The 26,330-nt window shown below is 41.5% G+C and overlaps 1 protein-coding gene across 2 annotated transcripts; it reads left to right on the top strand.

Moving 5' to 3' along the window:
• Positions 1-7,146: 7,146 nt before the first annotated feature.
• On the top strand, positions 7,147-25,875 carry LOC124138097 (hexokinase-1-like). Of its 2 annotated transcripts, none has more exons than XM_046504631.2 (11): positions 7,147-7,303; positions 19,549-19,711; positions 19,985-20,124; positions 20,262-20,477; positions 20,679-20,778; positions 20,893-20,972; positions 21,556-21,668; positions 22,485-22,643; positions 22,782-22,921; positions 23,974-24,110; positions 24,462-25,875. In XM_046504631.2, exons 1-11 carry the CDS (start codon positions 7,265-7,267, stop codon positions 24,561-24,563), a joined length of 1,389 nt encoding a protein of 462 aa, XP_046360587.1. In that variant the 5' UTR covers positions 7,147-7,264; the 3' UTR covers positions 24,564-25,875. The 2 variants fall into 2 exon arrangements, with proteins under 2 accessions (XP_046360587.1, XP_046360586.1); XM_046504630.2 differs by lacking the exon at positions 7,147-7,303 and adding an exon at positions 17,663-17,856.
• The last annotated feature ends 455 nt before the right edge of the window (positions 25,876-26,330 follow it).

Genomic DNA, 26,330 nt, shown 5'->3' with positions numbered 1-26,330 from the left:
GAGTCGTCCCTGAGGAATGAAAAGCTATTTTTGATGTCATTTACTATAACGGGACAGATGTGACTAACAGATCAGGTACAATTTTTTTTCCGATTAAATCCACTTAGTCGGGAATACCAAGCTTGGGAAACTCCAGATAGTTGCTCACCCAACTGTTTTTTGTTCTTTTTATCTGGTCCAGAAACAACTACGTGTCAAATCTGGAATGCGGTGTATAACAATATTCATTCAGACAGTCTACTGGCTCCACCCACTGGTGGCAGTGTGGTGCTGACTGTATTACAGTGTGTCAGATAGAACCTCCTGACTGCAGCGCACGGTATAAACATTCTGTCGACATCATGCAGTATTGTCGCCTATGTTAAAACCTGCCTATATTTAGCGACTGAGTTTATAAATTTACTCACAAACTATCATTCCTCACTTCAATTTTAATAGCTTATGACTATATATAGTATGTGAAGAGGCACAGAACACCCGTCTGAGACCTGTATGGATTAACATAGTCACTGGAATGGACGTTTACTAGGCTAACATTTGTATTTAACATTATATTTAAAGATGTCTAGACTTACCAAACCATATATAGATGTGAATAATAGAGGTCTGGCCTGTTGATACTTTATATTTACCTAAACAGTACGAGAGAGAGAGAGAGAGAGAGAGAGAGAGAGAGAGACCCTGTTGTGTCACCCCTGCATTACCCTGAGTGTAAAGTGGTATTTCTGAGCTTGTATCATCTAATAAAGGGGGATAACTGCACTAGGTGGCGTGTATATGAACGTCGGGAAGGAGACCGGTGAGTGCGACATTGTTATCACATACCAAGTACATACGGCGTGACGTCATCCGTGACAGTGTAGGTTGTTATTGCGCTCTACTCTGCCAACTTAATTTATTATATACTAGTATTCAGTGTGAAGGACTGAGTTTTCTGAAGTTGAGAAAAGTGATATTTTCATTGCAGTGAGCATAACATTAATTTGGCAAAGAAGTTTAACTTAAGGTTCAGGCATATCGATGATCTGATATCGTTTGGAAACAATGAAATTCCCTTCCACTGATTTACTAGAAATAAAGGACCGGTGAGACCGCTTTATCTGTTCAATATTTAGATCTATGCATAACGATTCAGAGTGACAATGACTTCAACTTTCCAATAGTCAACTTTCCGTTTATGTCGAGTAATATTCCTGCAGCTCCAGCCTTTGGTGTTTTACTATTTAGGTACAATCGAGCATGCTCTTTCAACCAAGATTTCAAAGAGCGTCATAAAACTCCTGCTCAGAGGTTGTTTGATCAAGGTTACAACATTCAAGGCCTCAGTAAAACTTTCAATACGTTTTATGGTGGACATGTGGAGGACATTTCCAAATTTGGCGCATCAGTGACAAAAGCGATGTCCTATGCAAATCCATATTTCAACTTGTTCCATAATTATGTTACCGTGATTTTTCAGATGCACAATTGACTTGCCTTTGCATGTGTTTGTGACGGGTGGCACAGGAGGGGAACCTGGCATCATTCCTATTTAATAGTAATCCATAAACACATGCTCATGATATAGTCGGAATCGTACAATCGACTCTGCCTTTTGGCAGAGGTTTCTTATGAATATTGAAAGGGTTTTGTCCCTTTTATTTTATTTTAGAAGAGTTAACTCCACGCAAATTGTCTCCCCTTTTTCGTAAGTGTCTAGCCCGAACACAAACTGATGACTTCCCTTTTACGTTAGTTCCACATTGACAACTCAAAATACTGACAGATGGTCATTTTTGGAGTTAATATCGCTTCTTGCCGTTTTCTATTCTCTTGAAAATGTTATGTAATAAACTGTAAATTTCTCATTTAACTCGTTTTAATCGTTTCGCAAAGAGCCATTTTTGTTATTTGACCAGCGTGTATTCTTTCGCTTTCAGCGGCGTACATTTCAAAAAGTTTTTTGCCGAAGTTGATTTTGTATATTATCATATCTATATGTATGATAAAGAATTGACCTCACATATTTTCTGTTACTTTTGTATATATTTTTCAAGATTTCACACACACGGAACTACTTTTGTACATACTAGTATGTCATGTTTCGAGTGAAATATCGCGTTTCTCTCATTTCGTGATTTGGGAAAGGAGATATTTTCACTCGTGGCAAAATGTGTCCACTGAAATATCATGTTTCTCTCATCTCGTGACTAGGGAAAGGAGATATTTTCACTCGTGGCTTCGTATATTCGCTATATAGTACCCACTACGGACATACATAAGGGTGTGACAGTGTTGCTTGTTCTACTCAAGGATAAGATATCTCACCCGACAGTTTCGCTTTATGTTCAAGCCGAACACTTGCATCATAGGATCAACAGGTATCAGCCACCACATAGTGTCAACTCGTACATCACATCATAAGAAGGAGGAAAAGAAGAAGGAGAAGAGAAGGAGGAGAGGAGAGAAGGAGGAGAGGAGAGAGAAAGGAAGGGAAGAAGGAGGAGAGGAGGAGAAAGAAGAAGGAGGAGAAGGGGAACTAGGAGAAGGAGGAGAGAAGAGGAAGGAGGAGAGGAGAGAAGGAGGAGAAAAGAAGGAAGGGAAGAAGGAGGAGAGAAGGAGAGGGAAAAGGAGGAGCGAAGGAGGAGAGAGAAGGGGAACAAGGAGGAGAGAAGGAGAGAGAGGAGAAGGAGAGAAGAAGAAGGAGGAGGAAGAGGGGAGAATGAGAAGGGGAGAAGAAGGAGGAGGGGAGAAGGAGGAGAAGACGAAGGAGAAGGAGAAGAAGAAGTTTATTCGGTATCAAAGGCCACATGGCCAAGAGTACAATACATGAGATAAAACGTATGAACATGGACAGGTGGTACAACTGTCATACTATCTCAAAACAATATTTATGTTACATTACATAGGCAAATTTCTTTTTAAATATATTGCAACATGTTTATTTAGCTCAACATTTTTTGTTGCTACCAGTTGATTGAACATTGCTCGTGGTGGATACATGTGGTAGTAGTTTAGGATGTAGAGCTTTCTGTTTTCCATATAAAATGGAGAGACTTAAAGGAAGTGGTAGTCATCTTCAGTTATATTGTGATGACATTTATTGCATTTAAGTTAATCAGTATTGACTTTGTCACGGTAACGAAACTGTTGAATACCCTACTTATGGATCAGATATCGGAATTTACATAATATGCAGATAAGATCCTCATGTGGACATAACTCCATAATATATTTTTCTGGTGCAAGTACAGACTTATATTTAGAATAATGGTTTATAAATGATGAAGAAATAATTTTAGCATGCCAAATTTTGAATCTCTATGTCTCAACTTTAAATCTTTGCTTAAAACATTGTATGTTTTAGTTGACTTGACTAATAAAGAAGAAATTAAGGGTCTACATTAATTCATTGAATGCAATGTTGAAATTATATGCATTCTTTGAAAAGAAAACATTTAAACTAAACCTCAATTTTGGACAAAATATATGTTTTCTTAATTAACCTGGCAAGGGCACTTTGTTTGAAATAATTGAAAAAGCCATGATTGATTATCATATACAGTGAAAGCGGGCGGCATAACTCCCAGAGATTTCGTTCAGATTAACGCATAACGAGATTGGACAATGTCACGTTGTATCCATAGCGCTATTCACAACAGTAACCGTCCCTTTCCGAATTCACAGATTCAGACTGGCGAGGATTTAATTTAGTAACAATTATCATACGTTATCAGTTGCCATGTATCTTTATACCTATCATATATTATGAAATATTAATAAACATAAGATACGAATAACCGGTTGGTATAAACTATTATGCAATACTCGCTATATTAAGGCAAGGATCAGGTATTACATATAATAGGGTAACTATAACATGGTATAACCTGACATGTAATATTAATTATCACAGGGTATTATTTGTTTCTTGGTTTGTTTAATGCTGCACTAGGCAATATTGACATCATGAGCATCGATCTACGCAATTGCGCATTTGGGATACGTCACCGGGTATTAACCAACACAGGATATTGACTATGACCTGGTATCAACTGCAATGTAGTAAGTATACTAGCCACATAAAGAAACTGTGCACGGAGAAAATATAGATATAAGGGCACACCGTCCATATATGAAAGATAGGTTTGAACACAGCAATTATTGGAGACATTCAAACGCTCATGCACGTGCCATGCGATATGACGTCATTGATGGGGGCCTATGGACGTGCAATGTGTTACTGCACGTGCATCCTGTGCAGCTGTACACAGCATGTGCAACTCAAAATTCGCTGTCACTTTGGAAAGCATGATCTGTGGTCATTCAAAAATTCAAAACTTCTCAGGCGCAGACACAGGCATATCACAAGCAAATCATGCCAAGATTGACAGCTGCACACCGTCATGAAGCCATTGGAATGATCCGAGCGGGAATGAGGCAACAACAGGTGGCAACACATTTCCAATGCCATCGTAACACGATATCGGCATTGGTGAGGCGTTATCAGAACACAAATGACGTTGCCGACCACCCACGTTCAGGACGTCCCCGAGTAACGACGCCAAGACAGGACAGGTGGATTCGAGTTACACATCTCCGACACAGGTTCCAAACGGCAGTAACGACGTCCCAGACAATTCCTGGACTGCGCCGTATCCATCCCAACACTGTCAGGAATCGTTTACGTCAGTACGGGATTCGACCACGACGCCCTTCCATACGTCCCATCCTGACACACCGTCATCGAGTCAACCATCTAAGATGTTGTCGAAATCATGTTCGCCAACCTCGAATATGGTGGAGAAATGTTGTCTTTACAGATGAATCGAGGTTCAACATTTCCCACAGTGACGGGCCTCAACGTGTCTACCGGCGTTTGGGAGAACGTTATGCACGCAACTGTATTGTGGAGAGGAATCGTTTTGGAGGTGGCTCTGTGATGATTTGGGGTGGGATAACAGCACGGCACCGAACCCCTTTGGTGGTTGTTCAGGGCAATATCACCGGTGTTGCCTACAGAGATCAGATTCTGAGGCCTGTGGTCATTCCTTTCCTGCAACGTCATGGCCCGGGATTGACATTTCAACAGGACAACGCTCGTCCTCACACGGCTAGGGTCGCAATGGATTTCCTTCACCATAACAATGTCATGTTACTGCCATGGCCTGCAATTTCTCCAGATCTCTCCCCAATAGAGCATGTGTGGGATGAAATGGAGCGCCGTCTGCGTCGTCTTCCACATCCTCCAGATAACGTCCGTGACTTGGCACAGGATTTGAGAAGGATATGGCAGGCCATTCCCCAGGCCTTCCATGCCCATTTGGTGGACTCCATGCGTCGCCGATGCACTGCTGTGATTCACGCACAGGGTGGTAATATCCGTTATTGACTTTGTCGTTTGACCCCCTACTCCATTTTGATCTTCTGACGTCATCGTAACAGATGTTGTTCAGGTCCTGTTGACATTTTCTTATGGTCCGATCATTCAGCTGCTACAGCGTCTGCATCATTTTGTTCTTGCTGTGTTGTATTTCAATCCAGAATATATTTTCTCCGTGCACAGTTTCTTTATGTGGCTAGTATATTATCACAGGGTATCAAACTACTAAATACCATACAGTATTACCTATCACAGAAAAGCATCTATCATATTGAATTGATCACTAGTATCAGAAGGTATCAATTAACGATCAGACAGTAAGAATTTTCAAGGTGATCAACTACAATATAACCTTGATTATCACATGTTATCAACAATTATACAATGTTATTATTTCAAAGAGTATAAACTAGCACAATCTATCAACTATCAAGTAGTATCAACAGTCTCCTTTGTATCCTATGTGGTATGTGGGGAGGCGGGGTTGTACAAACATTAAGATCCGGGGTAGAATCGGTCTTCAGCAACCCATGCTTGCCGTAGAAGACGACGATGCTTGTCGTAAGAGGCGACTAACGGGATCGGGTGGTCTGGCTTGCTGACATGGTTGATGCATGTCATCGATCCCAATTGCGGATCGATGCTCATGACATTAATCACTGGATAGTCTGGTCCAGACTCGATTATTTACAGACCGCCGTCAAATAGCTGGAATATTGCTGAGTGCGGCGTTAAACAACTAGCCAACCAACCAACCAACCAACATACATTTAAAAACAAACTAAATTTACAATTTGAACCTAAATTGTTTTTTTTGTTGAAAACAAAAAAATAGTTAGTTATATTGTATATACGTCAACAGGACTAGTATGCTTCAGAAATGGGGAAGGGATGCGCACCCTTGTATCCATATGGGAAATCGACCCGGCCTTCGACGTGGCTGGAGCTAGAAAGCTTTAACCACTGAGACCGCCTCCGTGGTCTTGTGGTAGAGCGTCCGCCCGGAGAGCAGAAAGTCCGGGGTTCGATCCGCCGCGTCATACCAGGGGACGTTAAAAGATGGTACTTGTTGTTTCCCTGTCTGGCGCTCGGCATTAAGGGTCTAAAACAAGGACTGGTCGGCTCGGAGTCAGTATACTGTGTCTGAGTGGGGAATTCATGTTAAACTGCGGCATGGTATCTCAGTGAGCTAGCACTATAAATCGGCATCAGTCCGGACTATTACAAGCAGCCACACACACACACACACACACACACACACACACACGCTATATAAGTGCAGTAATCTTTGACGAGACGTTAAACCCAATTTCACCTCGCTTTAACCACTGAGCTGCCCCATCACCCTCGAAGATCGTCATTACTTGTCTTTCGTCCACATTAATTACATGAATGTACATTGTAAATCCTATATTCCACATGAGACATCATAAATAATCGCTGTATAGAATATCTCCATTTAGGAAATACGCATGAAGTTCTTATAAACATGTAGGCACAAAATCCACACAACTTGTGTCGGGCGAATTACAGCACATGCGCCAGACGATCAGATTCCCACAAAAATGTCACCGCTGTGTGTTGTCTGAATAACGACCTACATTCGTATTACTCCCCCTATCCCTCTTTCCCTCCACAACTCACCCTCCCACTTCCCTCCTTCACCCCTGCGCGTGACGTCAGCGCGAGGTCAGCGCGGATCCCAGTCCCAGCGGTGAACAACACACAGGCTGTGCCAGAAAGCTCATTACTATTCATGAGCTTATGAATATGTATGAAGTAAACGAGGCCAATGCATTGCGGCTACCGAAGCAGACAGCTCCGTTTAAGAGTGGGACGAGACACCTCTCTGCATTCAGGAAATAGAAACTTCACATTTGAGGAATATAGTTGAATTTGAACATGCCTACCACGCCGGATCAACTCTCGAAATATGAGAAGGTAAGTCTATGTACAATTTTGACAGATTGTAGCTTTTGTTTTGTCGTACACAACCGAAAACACGGGTGCTGTCGCATTCAATATGGATCTATTTATAGACCGAACCAAAACATTTGGAGGATGGGTCAAGGTCTAAGCGTCTTAGAGATAGATATTTGCTTGTTTTATGTTTTTATGTTGTTCTATGATGTTGTAAGATATTGTGTGATATTCCATATTGAACGTGTTGTGTGTTTTATTGACTGTTCCGATACAACAAGGCGCGATGTGGGCATATGTGGGTCAATGGTATACGCTTTGTATATACTGAATGTACACACAGCCTAGGGTCACTTGATATATACATTTATGCCTTAAATGAAACACAAACACAACTTAAACATTGGCAAATATATATTCAATGTCCTCTATTTGTTTACTTCATATTTAGTTACATATTTCTGCATCAAAAACATCGTGTTATCGTGCTATGGCGATGCTGTGTTCTGATTGGTCAGTTTAGGGTGTGTGGCTGGCACACCTCCACATTCGCCTGGAAAGGTCGAATATATTATCCTGCCCTTGTCCCTCGCGCTTGGTTCCACCTGACTGATTTAAAAAATGCGTTTCGTCCTACAGTTTGTTGATGTTCTGATGAAACAATTTTCGACCACAAAAAACCCACATGGATCGACTTTGACGATACGACCGACACACACATAGGCTGCTGTCTGTATATGGTGTAATGCTGCAACGCAGTAGCTATATTGATCTGATGAAATGTGTGCGAGACCTGGCAATATAGCACAACCCGGGTATAAAGAGATCAACAAATAGTTCGATTAAACACGTGGCATTATTAATCAACATTGTTTTAAACTATTTAATTCACGGCTGGAAATGTGAAGATTATTTTATGTGGATGGTTTTGTCATGTGATTGCATTCATGGCTGTCCTTTTGACGCGCTGTGTATTAATCCCCGGCATCAAGAGTACAAAATTAAAACATTTCTTCATCACGAATTTTTTAAATTTAATTTCACTTTCACTTTTGGAAAGAATTTTCGTTTTTGCAGTAAAATCTTGACCAGTGTCGCTAAACGTGTACTTGTTTACGTTCTGATTTTGGTTAATTCTATAAATATCGAAAATTGTCATACTGCATGATGCAATGTTGCCTTAATCATAATGATTTTCAGAAATAAATGTAAAATCCCAAAATAATTTGGATCACTGTGTAATACTCTAAAGTTCAAAATTTATAAACGAATAGAACTGTGTCACTTTTTCATGGCCATCACCACTACCACCCCACCCCACCCCACCTCACCCCACCAATATAGCGACCCCCTCATACCCGTGTTCCTGGTCTTCACCGGTAAACATCTAAAACCTGCATCACTTTCGACTTTTCGCCCACATTGAGCCGACAAGCCCTGATATAACTGAAATGCTGGCCCATGCGTTAAATTCACTCATGACATATATGTTATTAGATTGAAGTATACCACGTCCATTATTATGCTAAAGGAAATAATTAACGATTCCTCTGCCAATTACTGCCCTCTGCCCTCTGGCATTTACAAAATAAACCAACAATGTTCGAGCCGTGGATAACAACCATTCCAGTAATGTCGTTCTTCAATAGTGTAACAGCGTGTTCAGATGACATCCGAGTCTGTATTGTAGAACACATGGTTGTATAAAAACTTGTTTGTTTGAAGTAGTCAGAATATAATATCTGTGTTTTCATCTTGTACTGCGCAATATTTTCTTCAGTTTGTCATTTCGTCTTATTTTGACTTTATAAGTTTGAATAGCTTTTCTATCGAGTCACGACACAAACAACTTTAAATTAGACTCAAGACGAGCACATTTTGGAGCCCTGAAAAGGTTTGAGGCAATCCACTAGCTTTCGTTTTATTTAAAAATCTTTTTGTTCATTTGTCAAGCAAAACTGCGCGTGGCAAATTTAAAACCCCAAACAATCAAGATTGAAGACTTTGAAGTAACCAGCGTTAAATTGTCCTTGACTACCCAGAAGCCGTTCAGTGATGAACATCAACCAAATAGGGCGATGTTGTTTGACTGGTGTCTCAAACGGCGCTACATCCAACTTTCACACTCCTTGTGTTAAGATTGTATTGAACCCAAGGGGTTATGAACATGTCATTCAGTAATCAAACATATACTAAATTTACGATAGCTTTACAGACGGTTACAGAATCGATAGAATAGGTCTTCAGCAAACCATGCTGGATCGATGTTCATGATGTCAATCACTAGGTTGTCTGGTCCAAACTCGATTATTTACAGATGGGTGCGGCAACAAACAAACAAACAAATACAGTAGAATCAGGAGAATGTACATGACTGTTTCTAAGATAGAACTTGTCTTATGATTGGTTACGCTATTTCGGAAAGTCGTTTATTTATAACTATTTATAAAATCAAATGAAGCCATGACTCAGGGATGTATTGTTCGGAACACCCTCATTGGGCGGGGTACAAACTAGCTACATTTGGGAGTAACTATAACTGTAAGCATAGAAGGTAAATATACATATAATGTACATAATGCATCAATACATTACCTAATATTTTACAAGATACATACAGATTTCTATATATCATAAGCTGATTATTTGGCACAAAGAACTGTTAGTGGAAATTGTTATATAACCATTTCGCTGTGAACATTGTCGAAGGGCTCTACAGCTTAGATCGTACAGTCGCACTCCAGTGTCATGCGGGCCCACTGTTCTGTGACACAGTCGCCGGGTAATGTGCCCTGACCCCCGGGAGGAATGTATACCATTACACTCCCCGTAGCCTTGCTCCCAGGCTCCACTGAAAGTTAAGTCTATGGATGTGTTGTAATTCTATCCTCCTAATAAGTCAAGATATGTGGACAGTAGTCGCTTATAGGGACAACTTGTTCTTATTGTTTACATCATCTAGAAATTATTATTTAAACCAATATGAATTGTCTTAGAGACTTGCGCAAGTCTACACTCCCTGGTACGTCTGGATATATTTAGCACGTGGCACGGGACTGACGAACACCATTGGTGCCACGCTGTTTGTCATTTCAGCTTTTTTTTTCTCCGTGCTCTCAGAAAATAACGTGTTTCTGCGAGTACGTGCTGCTTGGAGTTCCTTGTCTCGCACTCAGACCCTGACACAAGACGAATCTATAATGGTCTAGTCTAGAATTATCCGGAATTACATAGCAGTATCTGAAAATGAAGAGATTCTCTTGCCCCTTTCGATGAGATATTTAAACACAATTTTAGGCAGTAAGATTCTTAAAACATTTTTATTTCGGAGAATAAATGTTTGTGACGCCGACATTCGTCACCACTCGCCCCTTTCCGTAACCTGCAAGAAGCAGTTCGGCTTGTCCCGGAATAACACGAGTTGGTCACGAATGTGACGTCGAAACAAATACGGCGCTCGTATACATCGGCCTCTCTTTACCGAACCTCAACATACTCGCTTCTTATGACATTACGTTCTGATTTAGTGTTCCATTGGCCGATAAACCTCTTTCATCCAGATGACAAAAAACACAGTCTGGATTAAAGAGGTTCTACGAAATAAAACGAAGTATGTCTTTCTTGTTTGAATTATAAAGGAACATCGCTACGATCCATAAAACGATGTTACCATTTCGACCAAGTGACTCCTACGATATAATGTAAACTTGTGGATATCGTATCCATAGTAACGCTGTCTGGAACCGGCGTGTTTGCCATGTTTCCTATGTTGTTAAAAGGCGTGCGTGTGTTCGTACGATCGCGGTGAGCAGTATTCAAGCTATGATGAACATGATCGAGTCTGGACCAGGAAAACCAGTGATTGATATTATGAGCAACGGACGATCACCATTGTCGGGATACGATAAGGCGCTTTCAGTCACGTCAACGAGACTGACCGCCGCTCCATTGTGTGGCCTCTTACTGCCAGAATATGTTGCTGGGGACCAATTCTAACACTGAGGGGCTAACAACTAGGGGTAGCCTAGTGGTTGAAGCGTTCGATCGTTACGACGAAGGCCCTGGTTTGATTCTCCACACGGGTACAATGTGTGGAGCCCATTTCTGGTGTCCCCAGCCGTGATACTGCTGGAATATTTCTAAAGGCGGTGTAAAATCAAACCCACTTTCTCACACACTAACCTGGGACCCAAGAGAAAATTGGATCCAGAAAACATAATTTATTACTAATATGTTTTTCCCACTATAAAAAAAATGTTCTAAAATACGTATAATCTTGATTTATATTTTATTAATTAACACAATTTGCCACATGTGCTGTTTTCACAAGTACAGTCATTTAATGACCTCAGAAGTCTATTAGTTTTATTGTTTAGCTAAGTGCATTTTATAGGATGCGCTCTTAAATACGCCCACCATTGTTATGGCAGGGCCATCAACGTTGTTATACAGTGGATATAAATCACAGTAATATAATAAACCACGACAGGTTGATGTATCCGTGAAACTGTACAATAGTGCGTTACCAGCCTTAGCACATGTATATATGGGGTGATGGGTGGCCTAGTCGCCTAAGGCGCCGCAATTCGCTGTGCAGAGTTGCGTCCCTTGGGCATACCGGAAACCTATGATTGTGGGTTCGAATCCCGTTTCGCCTCGATTACGTTTCTAGGTATGTCAGCACCATACCCATGCTCATGGGTTTTCACCAAAGTGGTAAACGTCTAAGAACTGCATCACTTCGGGCTTTCCTCCCACATTAAGCTAGCATATGACTCTTTTATACTTTTAGCTGTTTATCAAGGTATAAAGTGAAATGATAGTCGGTCTGTTATATTTCATTTGACGTTATTAAAAAAATGCCAACTCATCCTGTATTTGAAGGTCAACGATTGCTATCACGTATTGACTAGTTTAGTATATACTCAGAATGAGCTGGTTCTATTACAGCGCTGTGGTTGGTGGAACCCTTGACAGATCTCCATTAAAGCCCGTGTATTGTAGTCTATCGTTAGATTCGACACAACTAACGAGCCACGCCAGCCGTGGATCAGGACAATCAAGAATTCTGAACCACGCTAGTTTGTCATCAAAGACCAACTCGACCTTAATTCATTCTTAAACCGAATCGCACACTTACGCAGGGATTAGGTGAAACAATACCACCGGCTCTATAGATTAGTGCCCCACGTCTCAATGTAGTGAGTCATCGGCAACTTGATCCCATATCACCATAGAGGGACCCTGATACAACATTGCCTGTTATTCTAACCATTTCATGACGCCAAGTAATAACAGTAATATGACCATGACATAGGTGACGTGGTGGAATAACAGTACTATAACACTATAGAATCAGGAGCACGTAATGACCGTTTTCAAATATATAAGGTTATGTAATACTATAAAAAAAACTATATAATACAATCATGTACTAAATTTGATATCAACAACCATTTATCCGATTTTAGTTGGCCCCTGGTTGTGTAGGCCTAAAAGATTTTTTAAAGTTTTGCTGAGTTGTATTAGTAAAACATGACGACAACACAAGCAGACAGTTTGGGATTTACATGACAAGCAGTGCCATCTGTCGACAAAATCTATTCAAGCACGTCAATATCTAGCTTTGCTCCAAGGCTATATTAAAGGAAAGTCCATGTATGTATTGTAAGTCTATCCTCCAAATAAGTCTAGATATGTGGACAGTAGTCTCTTATAGGAACAACTTGTTATTATTTTCATAATCTAGAACTTATGATTTAAACTAATAATTATTGCCTTTGAGATTTGTGGAAAGTCTAGTAAATACCTGATATGTATTTAAATATGTATATGTATTTGTGATTTAATGGTGTCATTGTTACCCATTGAGGTCTTTCATATCCCCCTACTGTACGGCGTAGCCGGCAACTGTTGACCACGCCGTCCTCACTACGCTGCTTGCGAATGAAATACCAACGCTGCGCTGACCTCTGGTCAGACTTCTGCCAGCAGTGACCACGCACCTGCCTTCCTGTCCCACTGCCCCGAGCTGTTAGGACTATTTATATATACGTGCCACAGCAAAGCCCCGCCGTCTCACGCGAGGAACCACGAGACATCGCGGTCATCTGATACTACCGAAACGGGGACACACAACACGACGGTTTTATATTACGTTTATTTATGACGTTGATAGTGTTGCTGGTTACCTCAGGGTGTTTAGTGCTTGTTCACATAGTACTATTTAGACAAACATTAAGTCTCTGAAATCTTATATTACACAATATCCTTCTTGACTCGAAAAATAATAAAAATTCCCTATGCTGTGGAATAGAGCTAGCTTGAGCTGGCTAGACTTGCTTTTGTATGCATTTCTAGATTATTATTTTTTCATAAAATAAATATATTCCACGGTCATGGTGCAGGACTACTGCTAATTATCCGTCCCAATTACCCTACAGTGATATATTAGCAATATAATTCGTGGTTCGGCCAATGGAAACATTCGGAGGATTACATATATGATAAGATAAGATAGATAAGATGATATTTATTTCTGAAAATATATCATTACGGATCAAATGCAATATTTAAATGACAAAACATTATGATTCATACATACACATATACAGACATGTGTATCTATGAAAATTTCATTGATTAAGTAGCCATTGATTTGTTTAGATAATGGTATCAATTTCAACAACATCGCAGTGGCCGTACATCGTTCTGCATAGGAATCTGCTTGTTATCCTGACTCGTGATGATCCGGGGTAGAATAGGTCTTCAGCAACCCATGCTTGCCGTAAAAGGCGACTATGCTTGTAGTAAAAGGTGACTATGCTTGTCGTAAAAGGCGACTATGCTTGTCGTAAGAGGCGAGTAACGATCGAGTGGTCAGGCTCGCTGACTTGGTTGATGCATGCCATTGTTTCCCAATTATGTAGATCGATGCTCATGATGTCAATCACTGGATTGTCTGGTTCAGACTCAATTATTTACATACCCCCGTCATATAGCTAGAATATTGCTGAGTGCGGCGTTAAAAAGCAAACAAACTTGTAATCCTAATAATCACTAATACTTGTGATTCTACCATGACATTGAAAAATGCTTGATTCTAATTGATTAAAAAGATATGTATATTTTCCGATTGATACCTGTATCAAATTAATCCCTTTGAAACAAAAACTGTATGAACACATCGATAGCCCACTTTAAGACGAGATATTTTATGGATGATCCCTTCTTTATGCTATTATTATCGACGTTTCGGTATAGATCCTTATCCCGTTGTCAAGCACCAGTCACTCTTGCGGGTATAAGGATCTATACCGAAACGTCGATCATAATAAATTAAAGAAGGGATCATCCATATACTATCTTGTACTTACTGACACTTACCAACTTCTGAAAAAATGACAAACAGTTCATCGATCCCTAAAAATGGCTGCCGATCACTCATAACTCGATATCGGAACGCTTATGGATTTCCTTGGCGAATGCTCTCGCTTCCAAATTATAAATACGAAGATTTCGATTCGACAGTGAGACGACCTTACAGAGTGAGTTGCCGATGGACGCCGTTTTAAAGAGGCACTAGTCTCAGGTTTATTAGCCGTCCCAGCAAAGTTGACTCAACCACTACGCATCATGTCCGCAAACCCAGTTTAGCAGTTAACAATGTCTTTGTTTCACACGTCACTGAATTTCAAATCTAGTGCTAAAATGAAAATGGCCTGAACACCGTTCGCCACAGCCCCGCTGCCAGTTTGGCATAGACGTTCATGAGAAGTTCTGTGATGTCTCTTTTTCAATCAGAGTATTCAGTGCTTGTATATAGAAAAAGGGCCTTATTGTACGAATGAAATACAATTTAGGTGGAGTGAGTGAGTGAGTTTGGCTTTACGCCGCTTTCAGCAATATATATAATCACGCCGGGGGACACCAGAAATGGGCTTCACACATTGTAAACCTGTAGGGAATCGAACCCGGGCCTTCAGTGTGACGAGCGTGACGAGCGAACGCTTAAACCACTAGGCTACCCCGCCACCAATTTAGTGTTATAACACTTTGGGGGTAAACGAGATTCCTGCATAAGAGAGTCAAAATGGGACACTTTTCAAAACAGTAAGCGACTGAATAGAATATCTATCACACTTGTCTAACTATTTGAAGTTTATAACTTTATATTTAAAAAACGCTTACGTGCGAACAATGGAACTTTTTCTAAAGGTTCTATATCACTGAACCCCCTGAATGTCTGCCATAAAAGGTATTGGTGTTATGTGTTGTTTCTTTGTATTTGTTGCCATCATCGATTATCCAGGTTATGGATATATACTTGACCTTGACCCGCAGCCGACGGCAGCAACACAATTGATCAACGTCACAGTTTGATCCTTATGTGAGTTGCGGGTGCTGCCGGGAGGGTAGGGCATGTCTACCCTTTTCGCGAACACCTGGGCCCACTTGCACAAAGCGATCTTAGCGCTAAGACTATTGTAAGCCTATGTTAAAGTTACGATCATCTTAGCGCTACGATCGCTTTGTGCAACCATTCATGTAGTTTTCACCGCTTTTTGCCATTACGCCCTATGGAATCTGTTTCGTCTGGCTGGTTATTCTGAAGTTTTATCGAACCTCATTACTGAAAATTTCAACACTAAATTGAAACAGGGCTATATTTCATCATCATATGTTTAATTTGATCGGGGAATGATATCGTTTGTGAAAATGGGAAAACGGTAAAAGTAGATTATTGATGAAAACAAGAGGTCATCAATGTGTCTTACATTCACGTGCAATTCCAGAAAGAGTCGATGTCTTCAGCGAATGTGAATGAACCTGTGTGATATATGTTTGCCAGAATTTGACAAGTCTTTCATCAGGCTGTCTGACGCAATGTGAAGCTTCAGTTCTATACCTACTGTGTAAACACGGCGTGTATGCATAGGCTGCTGTTCCAGCAGTGTACCGCTACTGCGCATGCGTGATTGATTCTCTTGGTAAGGTGATATATATGAATCAATGTTCAAGCGGATGTACAGTGTTGGCTTACGGGGACATGATCAAACTCGAAAAGAACAAGTTTACCTTCTACGTATGTCAAACTTATCGAGTTATATATAGTTCAAGCTGTTCTATGCACAGCGAATTAAGTTGCATACGTGGATTGTTTGAAACCGGTTTTATCCAATTCCCCAGCATGTTTACAATATAAACAATGTGTATGGAGCACTAATGAGTGATTGAGTGAATATATTTTAACGCCGCTTTGGAAACTGTTATATCACGACGGGTAAGCTTGGCGTGGGACGAAAGCTGGAAGTGATGCAGTATCTTGGACATTTAACACTTCGGTGAAACCCAAGAACACGTACATGGTCCTGACATACCAGGAAACATGATCTGGCGAAACTGGGATTCGAACCCACGACCATCGGTTTCTTGCACGCCAAAGCGACGCAACTCTACACAGCGATTTGCGGCGCCTTTTTGGACAACTCGGCGACCCGTGTACCTGAAAAAGTTATGAATGGTACATGCTTCAGCATTGAAGGGTTTAATTAAAAAAAATAACTGTGTAAAATAGTGTAGATATTGATAAGAGAATTTAGAGTAAAACCTATTTCCATTGAATAAACATGACACCCATTCAGCGCTGGTGGCGATAAGAGAGGCAGGCATTGACAATTTTACCCGAGTGTAACCTGATTCAGATAACAGTTCGACCCGTGAAGATCCGGGGTAGAATAGGTCTTCAGCAATCCATGCTTGCCGTAAAAGGCGACTGTGCTTGTCGTAAGAGGCGACTAACGGGATCGGGTTGTCAGGCTCGCTGACCTGGTTGATGCATGTCATAGTAGTAGAACTCTTACGCAATGTGGCGTGCATGTTCTGTTTCTATATTGTGATCACGGGGTTTTGATTGAGGGAAATGCACTCTGTCCTTTTTATTTTACATTTGGTGTGGTATGGTTATCAAATAATGGGTTTTCTAAACGTGATTTTAAATGAAAATTTCACTTTAACGAAACGATGCATGAAGCTCCAACCGCCCAACGGATGGTTGGTATTGTTTTTGTGGATCATGCTTGTTTAAGCCACAATGAAATGATGTCAGGGAGTTTCGCTATACGTATCCAATATATAAGTTCTATGCGCCTGTGAAATGTGATCTTGGTGCATTGCTTCAGTAGAACTTGGACGAGGTACAGCTACCGAGTATGTCAAGGTTTTCTAGACTGATGTTGTAAAACAAATCCGGTTATTATACAAGGTTAGGTTCGTCGACTGGCAGGGGGGAGGGGCTTGTTGGTTACTGACGAGACTGGTGTATCACGCGAGGGGGTCAAGGCCGAACGACAAGTCACATGGTCTGGCGCTTAAAACCAAGAGTTACGTAGATAACACTTATTGTTCAGTCTGCTCGGTAACGGAATATCCCACTGACCCAGCGCTCGACTTCCTACCCTTTCGCCCTTTGCTGAAAACGATTGGCCCAGTGGATATTCCGGACAGAAGTCAACATGAGTTTGGAAATTAACAGGATGTGTAAATGCGACGTTGATTCAGAATGTTTTTGCGAGGTAAGAAACCTATTGGTGTTTATCCAACTCACAATTGACTTACATGACGATCAAATGCAGGGGACATTCAGGGGGTTCAGTGATATAGAACCTTTAGAAAAAGTTCCATTGTTCGCACGTAAGCGTTTTTTAAATATAAAGTTATAAACTTCAGATAGTTAGACAAGTGTGATAGATATTCTATTCAGTCGCTTACTGTTTTGAAAAGTGTCCCATTTTGACTCTCTTATGCAGGAATCTGGTTTACCCCCAAAGTGTTATAACACTAAATTGGTGGCTGGGTAGCCTAGTGGTTAAAGCGTTCGCTCGTCACGCCGAACACCCGGGTTCGATTCCCGACATGGGTACAATGTGTGAAGCCCATTTCTGGTGTCCCCCGCCGTGATATTGCTGGAATATTGCTAAAAGCGGCGTAAAATCAAACTCACTCACTCGTGTCTTCATTGGATGTGTTACTGTCACACTTTGGCTTAACTGGTTGACCATCGACATTTCGAGACTTGCAGAAGCCTTGCAGTGTGTCTCTACGTAGTATGACATCTTAACAGCTGCTCGACAGCTCACTCCATAATCCAACCTAATTAACGGTTTATTCTTGGAAAATCCAATCACAGATTGTGTAAGACGAGACTTTCTTATGGTCTTCCACATCCACCTCTTTGATTTCCCCTTTCGTCGCCAATCGACTGAGAAGTGATAGCAATGAATAAACATTGCTCACTGACAGAGGGCCCGATTTAGCACGACAAACAGGTGACGTACACACTTGACGGCATTCTTTATAGAGGCTGAATTACATCCCTGTCACTGGTCAAGACGTACCAATGCTTGTCGTAAGAGGCGACTAACGTTGTCGGGTGGTCTGTGTTGATGCATGTCATCGTCTCCCAATTGCGGAGATCGATGGTCATGATGTTAATCCCTGGATTGTCTGATCCAGACTCGATTATTTACAGACCGTTGTCATATTGCTAAATGCGACTTTAAACAACAAACAAACGAACAAACAAACTCATTGCATCGAGGGTTATATGTTATTAGGAATATAACCCTTCCCTATATAGCTTATAAATTTGGAGAAATGTGCTTCCATGAACCTGGGTGTTTCCAAGGGTGTTTGGCCGTTCACTGAATGCATTATGAAGCATAGTAACTGTGCATAGTAACCTTAAATGCAAAACATCAACGCCAGAGAATATATTCAGTCTCTGTTATCCACCGAAGTCCTCCTTTATTTAAAAAACATGCAGTTTCGCCATGAGGAAGGGATCATCATGGTTATTTGTCCGATTGAGTTGAAGTTGAAGTGTGCGTGTACCCGTGTGTGAGGTACGGGTTCTTTTGGCAACGCGGGTCAAGGACCAGACTGTTGATGACCTTCATGAAGGACGACGCTTCAACTGGAACCCCCCTGCCTTGTGTGTCCCTCTGACCCATATAGGCCGCCAGGCGTACACACGCCCATCGTGTTACGAGACATAGCTTCACTCTGCATAATGGGTCGTGTTTTGTATATAAAATTAAAAGTGAACCGCCTCGATGGTTATTTGATGCAATGTATGGCCTTTGTTGAAAATATGCAGTTTCCATGTTTATTCATATTGAGTATTTGATGGCCCCCTTCCTTTGTTGCACTTGTTGCATTTATTGGCGTTTGCACATGGTCTTAATTCATTTTCCCCTTTCTTTCAGATTGAGGCTTTTGTCAAGGGCTTCAAATTGTCAACCTTGACCTACAAGCGTGTGATGCATTTGCTGAACCAGGAGATGAACAATGGGTTGAAGGAACAAACTCACCATGTGGCCGACATCAAGATGTTCCCAACGTTTGTCAGATCCCTCCCGGATGGTTCAGGTAAAGCCTTAAGGACATAGGAGTAAGGTCTTTGAGGAAGTGTTGGAGTAGGGACATTGAAGAAAAGTCATTTGAATTTCGAATTAAATTACACCCATTAAGATTTTAACAGAGGCCACTTTGCCAAAGCAGTTTGCTAAAGAACATTGCGGGTACCGGAGTAAGGCCACTGCAGGCGAATAATTTTTTTACTTGTATTTCACCTTCGTTTGGTCATCAGATCAGTCCTTGTTTTCTTCATTTTCAAGAATAAATTTATGTCCTTTTCTCTAGAAAATGGTGACTTTCTTGCCCTTGACCTTGGCGGCACGAACTTCCGGGTGCTGCTGGTAAAACTGAACAAGGGCGATGTGGACATCCAAAGCAAGACCTACCTTATACCCCAGAGAATCATGCTCGGCACAGGACAGCAGGTGCGTGGATGGGGGTGGTGGGGATGGGGAGGATGGGGCTGTTTGATCATTATGTTATTTTCTTTCTTTACATATTCTATCTGCATCACTATGTTATATGGGTGAAGGTATTTTGATGGACTTGTATTTTATTGTAGTTGTTCGATCACATCGCTGACTGCATCGGGAAGTTTGTTCGGGATCACGACCTGGTTGGACAGAGGCTGCCCCTAGGGTTTACCTTCTCCTTTCCCTGCAGACAGGAAGGACTGGCCAAAGCGAGGCTTTCAAAATGGACGAAGGGCTTCCGGTGTGAGGGTGTTGTGGGTGAAAACATATGCCATCTGCTGCATGAAGCGCTCCTACGCAGAACGGTATGAGGAGATACAATATTTCTGGTATTCCCGCCTTTATTTGGCTGGGTGTTGCTTAAAACCATGGTCATAAGCTTTTCAACTGTGTATCTATACATATTCCCATTTACAAGTTTCCTGTAATCATTTCTAGACGTATGTTCTCGTGTTAGTATATCAAAATTGGTATTAGTTTGTGACTGGCGTGAACTTGTGTTACAGAATTGTGACGTTGAGATAGTCGCTATCGTCAACGACGCCGTGGGAACGTTGATGTCAGCTGCTCACACAGACCGACAATGCGAAATCGGACTTATTTTGGGTAAATATGTTCATACAAACCTGTTGTTTTTCTTGATAAAGTAATGTGTTTAGTGATAACAAATAAAATATTTTGGAAGAAACAAAACTGACGAAGCTCCTCTTTTCGTAACAGGAACCGGATGTAACGCCTGCTACATGGAGAAGTTGGACAATGTTGGATTGTGGGACGGGGACTACGACCACCCGGAACAGGTATGTCACGTGTCAAACTATGCCATATGCATCCATCACTTCGGACTTTCCTCCCACATTAAGCTGACACTCCGTGATATAAAGGGATAACTGTTCAAACCGCCTTTAACCCAACTCACTCACTCATTAAATACACACACGCACGCGCACGCATGCAAGCACACACACACACACACACACACACACAAAGACACACACACACTCACACACACTCCTCACACACACACACACACACACACACACACACACACACACACACACACACACACACACACACACACACACACACACACACACACATACATACATACATACATACAAGGAATTTGTTTACAGGCAAAGGGTGTGTGGTCGAAATACCTTTGACACAATATGAACAGAATGTGTTCTTTGTGATATATGTATAGCGCAACTTTATAAGCTCATCGACCAGAGGACTGTTTGTGGGAAGCATGACAATGGCGGCTTGTTTTGATTCTGGGGAGGGCAGCTGTTGCACAGTAATAAGCCTCGGGGAACATATGTTTAGGATGGTTGTTCTCTATACCCTATGAAATCGACATAAGGCTGATGTCTGTTTCAGGTCATCATCAACACTGAGTGGGGCGCGTTCGGAGACAATGGCTGTCTGGACTTTCTCCGAACTGAATACGACCGCGAGTTGGACACATTCTCCATCAACCCCGGGAAACAAGTGTACGTTGAAACCTACATACACGTGACTAAGATGAAACAATATATACAGTAAACATCGTTTATAACGAACACGCTTATAACGAACTGACCGATATAAGTAACTTTTTTTTAGTCCCGGCCATTTTTGTATATATGCTTATAACGAACTACGGTTATAACGAACTAAAATTGGTGGTCTCTTTGAGTTCGTTATAACCGAAGTTTACTGTATGATGAACCCCAACACTGTATATACCAATCAAAACAAGTTAAAGAACACCTACGATTGGAAGGCTGCGTGATGCAGTATCCACCAGTCGTGAAATGTTCACCACAGTCATATGAAACACTGGGGTATCCTTTAACTTCTTTTGAGTAGTATATGAATCCATGTTCAAAGGAAAGCGCCATTTCATTGTGCGAGAAACATGAGGATATGACGTCAAATATTCAAATAGAACAAAACTAATAGCTTTCTGTTGATTATCCCTCTGTTTTTTATCGTTTCAACTACGTTTGGACATTCTGAGAAGTCGGTTGATGGATCAAATATTCTCCGGAAAGGCTTCATACTGACAAACTCACTGATTAAATATTCCGCTGAAACTGCGGGTTTTCATATGATTGGAATCTGAATTTGTACGACTTGATACCTTTGGGATTTTGGTTAATAATATCTCACGTGATGAAGACACATGTCGTCAAAGAGATACAATCACACACACGCACACGCACACGCAGACGCACACGCACACGCACACAATGCGTTACATTACAGGGAACCTAAGGATATGGCAGTTTGGTTGAGGGTTACTAATGGCGGATATTTGTTTCCAGATTAGAGAAGATGATCTCAGGGATGTACATGGGAGAGATTGTCAGACTTGTCCTTGAGCGTCTCGCCATGGAAGGTCTCATCTTTCGCGGGGCAGACAGAGATTGCTATTTATTCGAGAGGGGCAAATTCTACACCAAATACGTCTCGGAAATCGAAAGGTAAGCTCTCTTATTCTTACACTTCTTTCTATTTTAGTAGTCATCCTCTGCAAGACGTCTCATTTATGCAAAGAATTAATCCTACTTTGGTGGTTATCTGAACAATCTCTCACACACCTATTGTTGATTATGTTGTAGCGACCATGACGAATTTTTCCGCAACACCAAACAGGTCCTTGACGAGATTGGTGTGGAGAACTACACGACAGAAGACTGTAAGATCGTCAAGTACGTCTGCACCCTCATCTCGGCAAGAGCTGCATTCCTTTCAGCTGCTGGTGAGTACTTCCGGTCACGTGATTACCATATCCGGTTTACAGTCTGGTCTTAGGCTATGTAGGGCGGTGAGATATGAGTTGTAGTTTTTTGAGAAAAACGAAACATTGTAACTATCAGAACGTCCACATCTACTTTGAGGGTTTATCAGCTCTACCTCTTTAGAATGATCGCTGAATATTCTCTGACTGGTCACTAATTGTGCCGTGACTGTGTATTATCTTATATTGATTGTTTACCGATTCTCTGATCTCATTGCTTGGTGCTGAGTGTGTACTGATTTTCGATTGTCTTTTACTGATTGTGTACCGGTTCTTTATTGTCTGGTACTGATCGTGTACCGGTTCTTCAGTGTCTGGTACTGATTGTGTAGCAGTTCTTCATTGTCTGGTGCTGATTGTGTAGCAGTTCTTCATTGTCTGGCACTAATCGTGTACCTGTTCTTCAGTGTCTGTTACTGATTGTGTAGCAGTTCTTCAGTGTCTGGTACTGATTGTGTAGCAGTTCTCCATTGTCTGGTACTGATCGTGTACCGGTTCTTCAGTGGCTGGTACTGATTGTGTAGCAGTTCTCCATTGTCTGGTACTGATCGTGTACCGGTTCTTCAGTGGCTGGTACTGATTGTGTAGCAGTTCTTCATTGTCTGGTACTGATTGTGTAGCAGTTCTCCATTGTCTGGTACTGATCGTGTACCGGTTCTTCATTGTCTGGTACTGATTGTGCAGCAGTTCTTCATTGTCTGGTACTGATTGTGTAGCAGTTCTCCATTGTCTGGTACTGATCGTGTACCGGTTCTTCAGTGGCTGGTACTGATTGTGTAGCAGTTCTCCATTGTCTGGTACTGATCGTGTACCGGTTCTTCATTGTCTGGTACTGATTGTGCAGCAGTTCTTCATTGTCTGGTACTGATTGTGTACCGGTTCTTTATTGTCTGGTACTGATTGTGTAGCAGTTCTTCATTGTCTCGTACTGATTTAGCAGTTCTTCATTGTCTGGTACTGATTGTGTAGCAGTTCTTCATTGTCTGGTACTGATTGCGTTCTCGCCTCTGCAGGGCTTTCCACTCTGATCAACAAGAAGAACAAAAGTGACATGACAATTGCAGTAGACGGGTCCTTGTACCGCTTCCACCCCCGCTTCCACAACCTCATGAGTCTCAAGATGCAGGAGCTCGTCAAACCCGGACTGAAGGTACGTGCTCTGCCTCCTCACAGATGCATCATCCCACAACATGGAAACTGTCAGATATAGTGAACAGGTTATATATAAACATACAGGAAATCTTACAGTATTTTGGATTGATAGATGTTGTTGAACGTTGCACACACTTCACACTTTCTTTGAACTTTTTTTAAACAATGCATTGATTGAACATTAGATTAATTAGTCGCGGTCAGGTCCTATTGCTGGTTTGACCCATTATCATTTACTCCACATGGATAATCCATTCTGATTCCATTGTCTAAACCACGTTAAATTTGAAGGTACAACATATCAGTTATTGTGTTACTAGGGAATAACCTTCCATATCCCTACTTTCAGTTCCGGCTCCAGCTATCTCACGACGGTTCAGGAAAGGGCGCTGCTCTTGTTGCTGCCGTTGCTATGCGACTGAGAAACACGAAAAAGCAGGAATGTGTATGAGGAAAAGCACACTAGATGGCGCTGTAAATACTACTTTGCAAATGGCAGCATTTAACTATGTGTATATATCTGCTACTGACGCCCGAATGGTCATAATATGTTTGCCCTCTTTGGCTGGCGAACAATGCAAAATACTCTCCTTCTCTTGTTGGGAAAGGAAGTGGACATGACACGTTCTAGCTGCCGCCATTTCTCAGCTCCATCCTGTGCCTTCCGGTACACTGCGCATGACATAATGGACTGTCTATCCGGAAGTCTTTCTGAACACCCATACTCGCAAAGAAGTCGACAACTCCTGAACCCCTTTGTTGGAATTACATGTATGCTGAAACTACCGTAACTGTCTGTGATGATGTGCTGGTGGGAGGAATAACTAACAGAAGGCCGGGGAGACAACTCTAACTGTGATAGGTAGCGGGCTGTGTTGTCTCCCTTTGATGAAGGACAATTTCAGTTGACCGTGAACTGAAGTGTGTGAATGGAGAGCAAGGGAATGTGTGGTCGGCCCGATGTGGTAGTACTCTGAAACGCTTGTGATTCCTGTAGATGTAGAACTGTGCTTGCGTCTTATAGCTTTCAGAGAACAAACATCTGATACCGGCACTGATCAAATTGGTGCACTGTTGTGACTGTGGCATTTGCGCTCTCTGTGCCGTGACTGCAACTATTGCCGTGTGTTTATAATTTACCAGTTAAAATATGTTAGCTTTAACCCAGCATTATAATGGCAGCTACTATCCATATTTCGTTCCGTTTCTAGCGGTGCATGATGCTTGACACTTTTACTGGTAAATCATCCCAATAAGCCCTACAGTGTACATACTTTGTAGATCTCGGGGACGTTAGTGCCAGCTGTATACAACGTGACACGTGACAATGGCGTTGCCAGGCAACGTCAATTTTATTTGACATCTTAACCCCTTCATCTGTGATTGACGACGTGTAGATACCGCAACTCATTAATAACAGAACAAATAATGAAATGTTGTTATGTTTTGCGACTACCCTAGTTTTTGTTTTGTTTGAAAGAGCGACATGCTGATTTGGTAGTTTTATGCGTGTTGATATGTACATATTGTTTTTATTGTAAGAAATAATAAAGCTATGTGGATTGTATACTCATGCCAACATACTCCAGGTGGAGAGGTCAGTTTTGGTTTGATTGATCAAGCTCGCAATGTACATACGTCGGCAGATAACTTGAGAGCAATTTGTAATATTTGTCAATCTTGGCTTGCTCCTCCCGAATCTCTTACTAATGTTTCTATGTAAATTAAGCTTTGTATATACCAAATAAAGATGTAAGAATTGACTTTTTGAGTCCGTCTTTTATGTTTGTTTGTTGTTTAACGTCGCACTCAGCAATAGTGAGCAATAGACGGCGGTCTGTAAATAATTGAGTCTGGGCCAGACAATCCAATGACTGATGTCATGGGCATCGATCGACGCAATTGGGGTACGATTGCATGCATTAACCAAGTCAGCGAGCCTGACCACCCGATCCCGTTAGTCGCCTCTTACGACACGCATAGTCGCCTTTTACGGCCGTCTTTTATGTAAATGTGTAGATATGGTTCTAACGCTACAAGGGCTGAGGCCTACTTGAACAGGGCTTGCTTTCATAGAAAATAGTTGTCATATATTATTTGAAATGGAATCTGACAAAGTTACAAACATCTTAGTGCTACGGCTGTTGTAAATCTGTGTTACAGTCTTGACGTTACAAACATTACACTGTTCCGGCAATTGTAAATCTGTGTTAAAGTA

This window comes from Haliotis rufescens, unplaced genomic scaffold (genome assembly GCF_023055435.1).
Source record: "Haliotis rufescens isolate VD_foot unplaced genomic scaffold, xgHalRufe1.0.p SCAF_12, whole genome shotgun sequence".
NCBI classification, from domain to species: domain Eukaryota; kingdom Metazoa; phylum Mollusca; class Gastropoda; order Lepetellida; family Haliotidae; genus Haliotis; species Haliotis rufescens.
Note: the sequence above shows the minus strand (reverse complement) of the source record. Positions and strands in the feature narration are given on the sequence as shown.

Excerpts from the sequence above, each read along its gene's own strand:
- LOC124138097 (XM_046504630.2), top strand. The coding sequence starts at position 17,797 with ATGAGTTTGGAAATTAACAGGATGTGTAAATGCGACGTTGATTCAGAA. Across the intron at positions 20,125-20,261 it reads TGCTCGGCACAGGACAGCAG|TTGTTCGATCACATCGCTGA; the intron begins GTGCGTGGATGG and ends ATTTTATTGTAG. Across the intron at positions 20,973-21,555 it reads ACTACGACCACCCGGAACAG|GTCATCATCAACACTGAGTG; the intron begins GTATGTCACGTG and ends TGTCTGTTTCAG.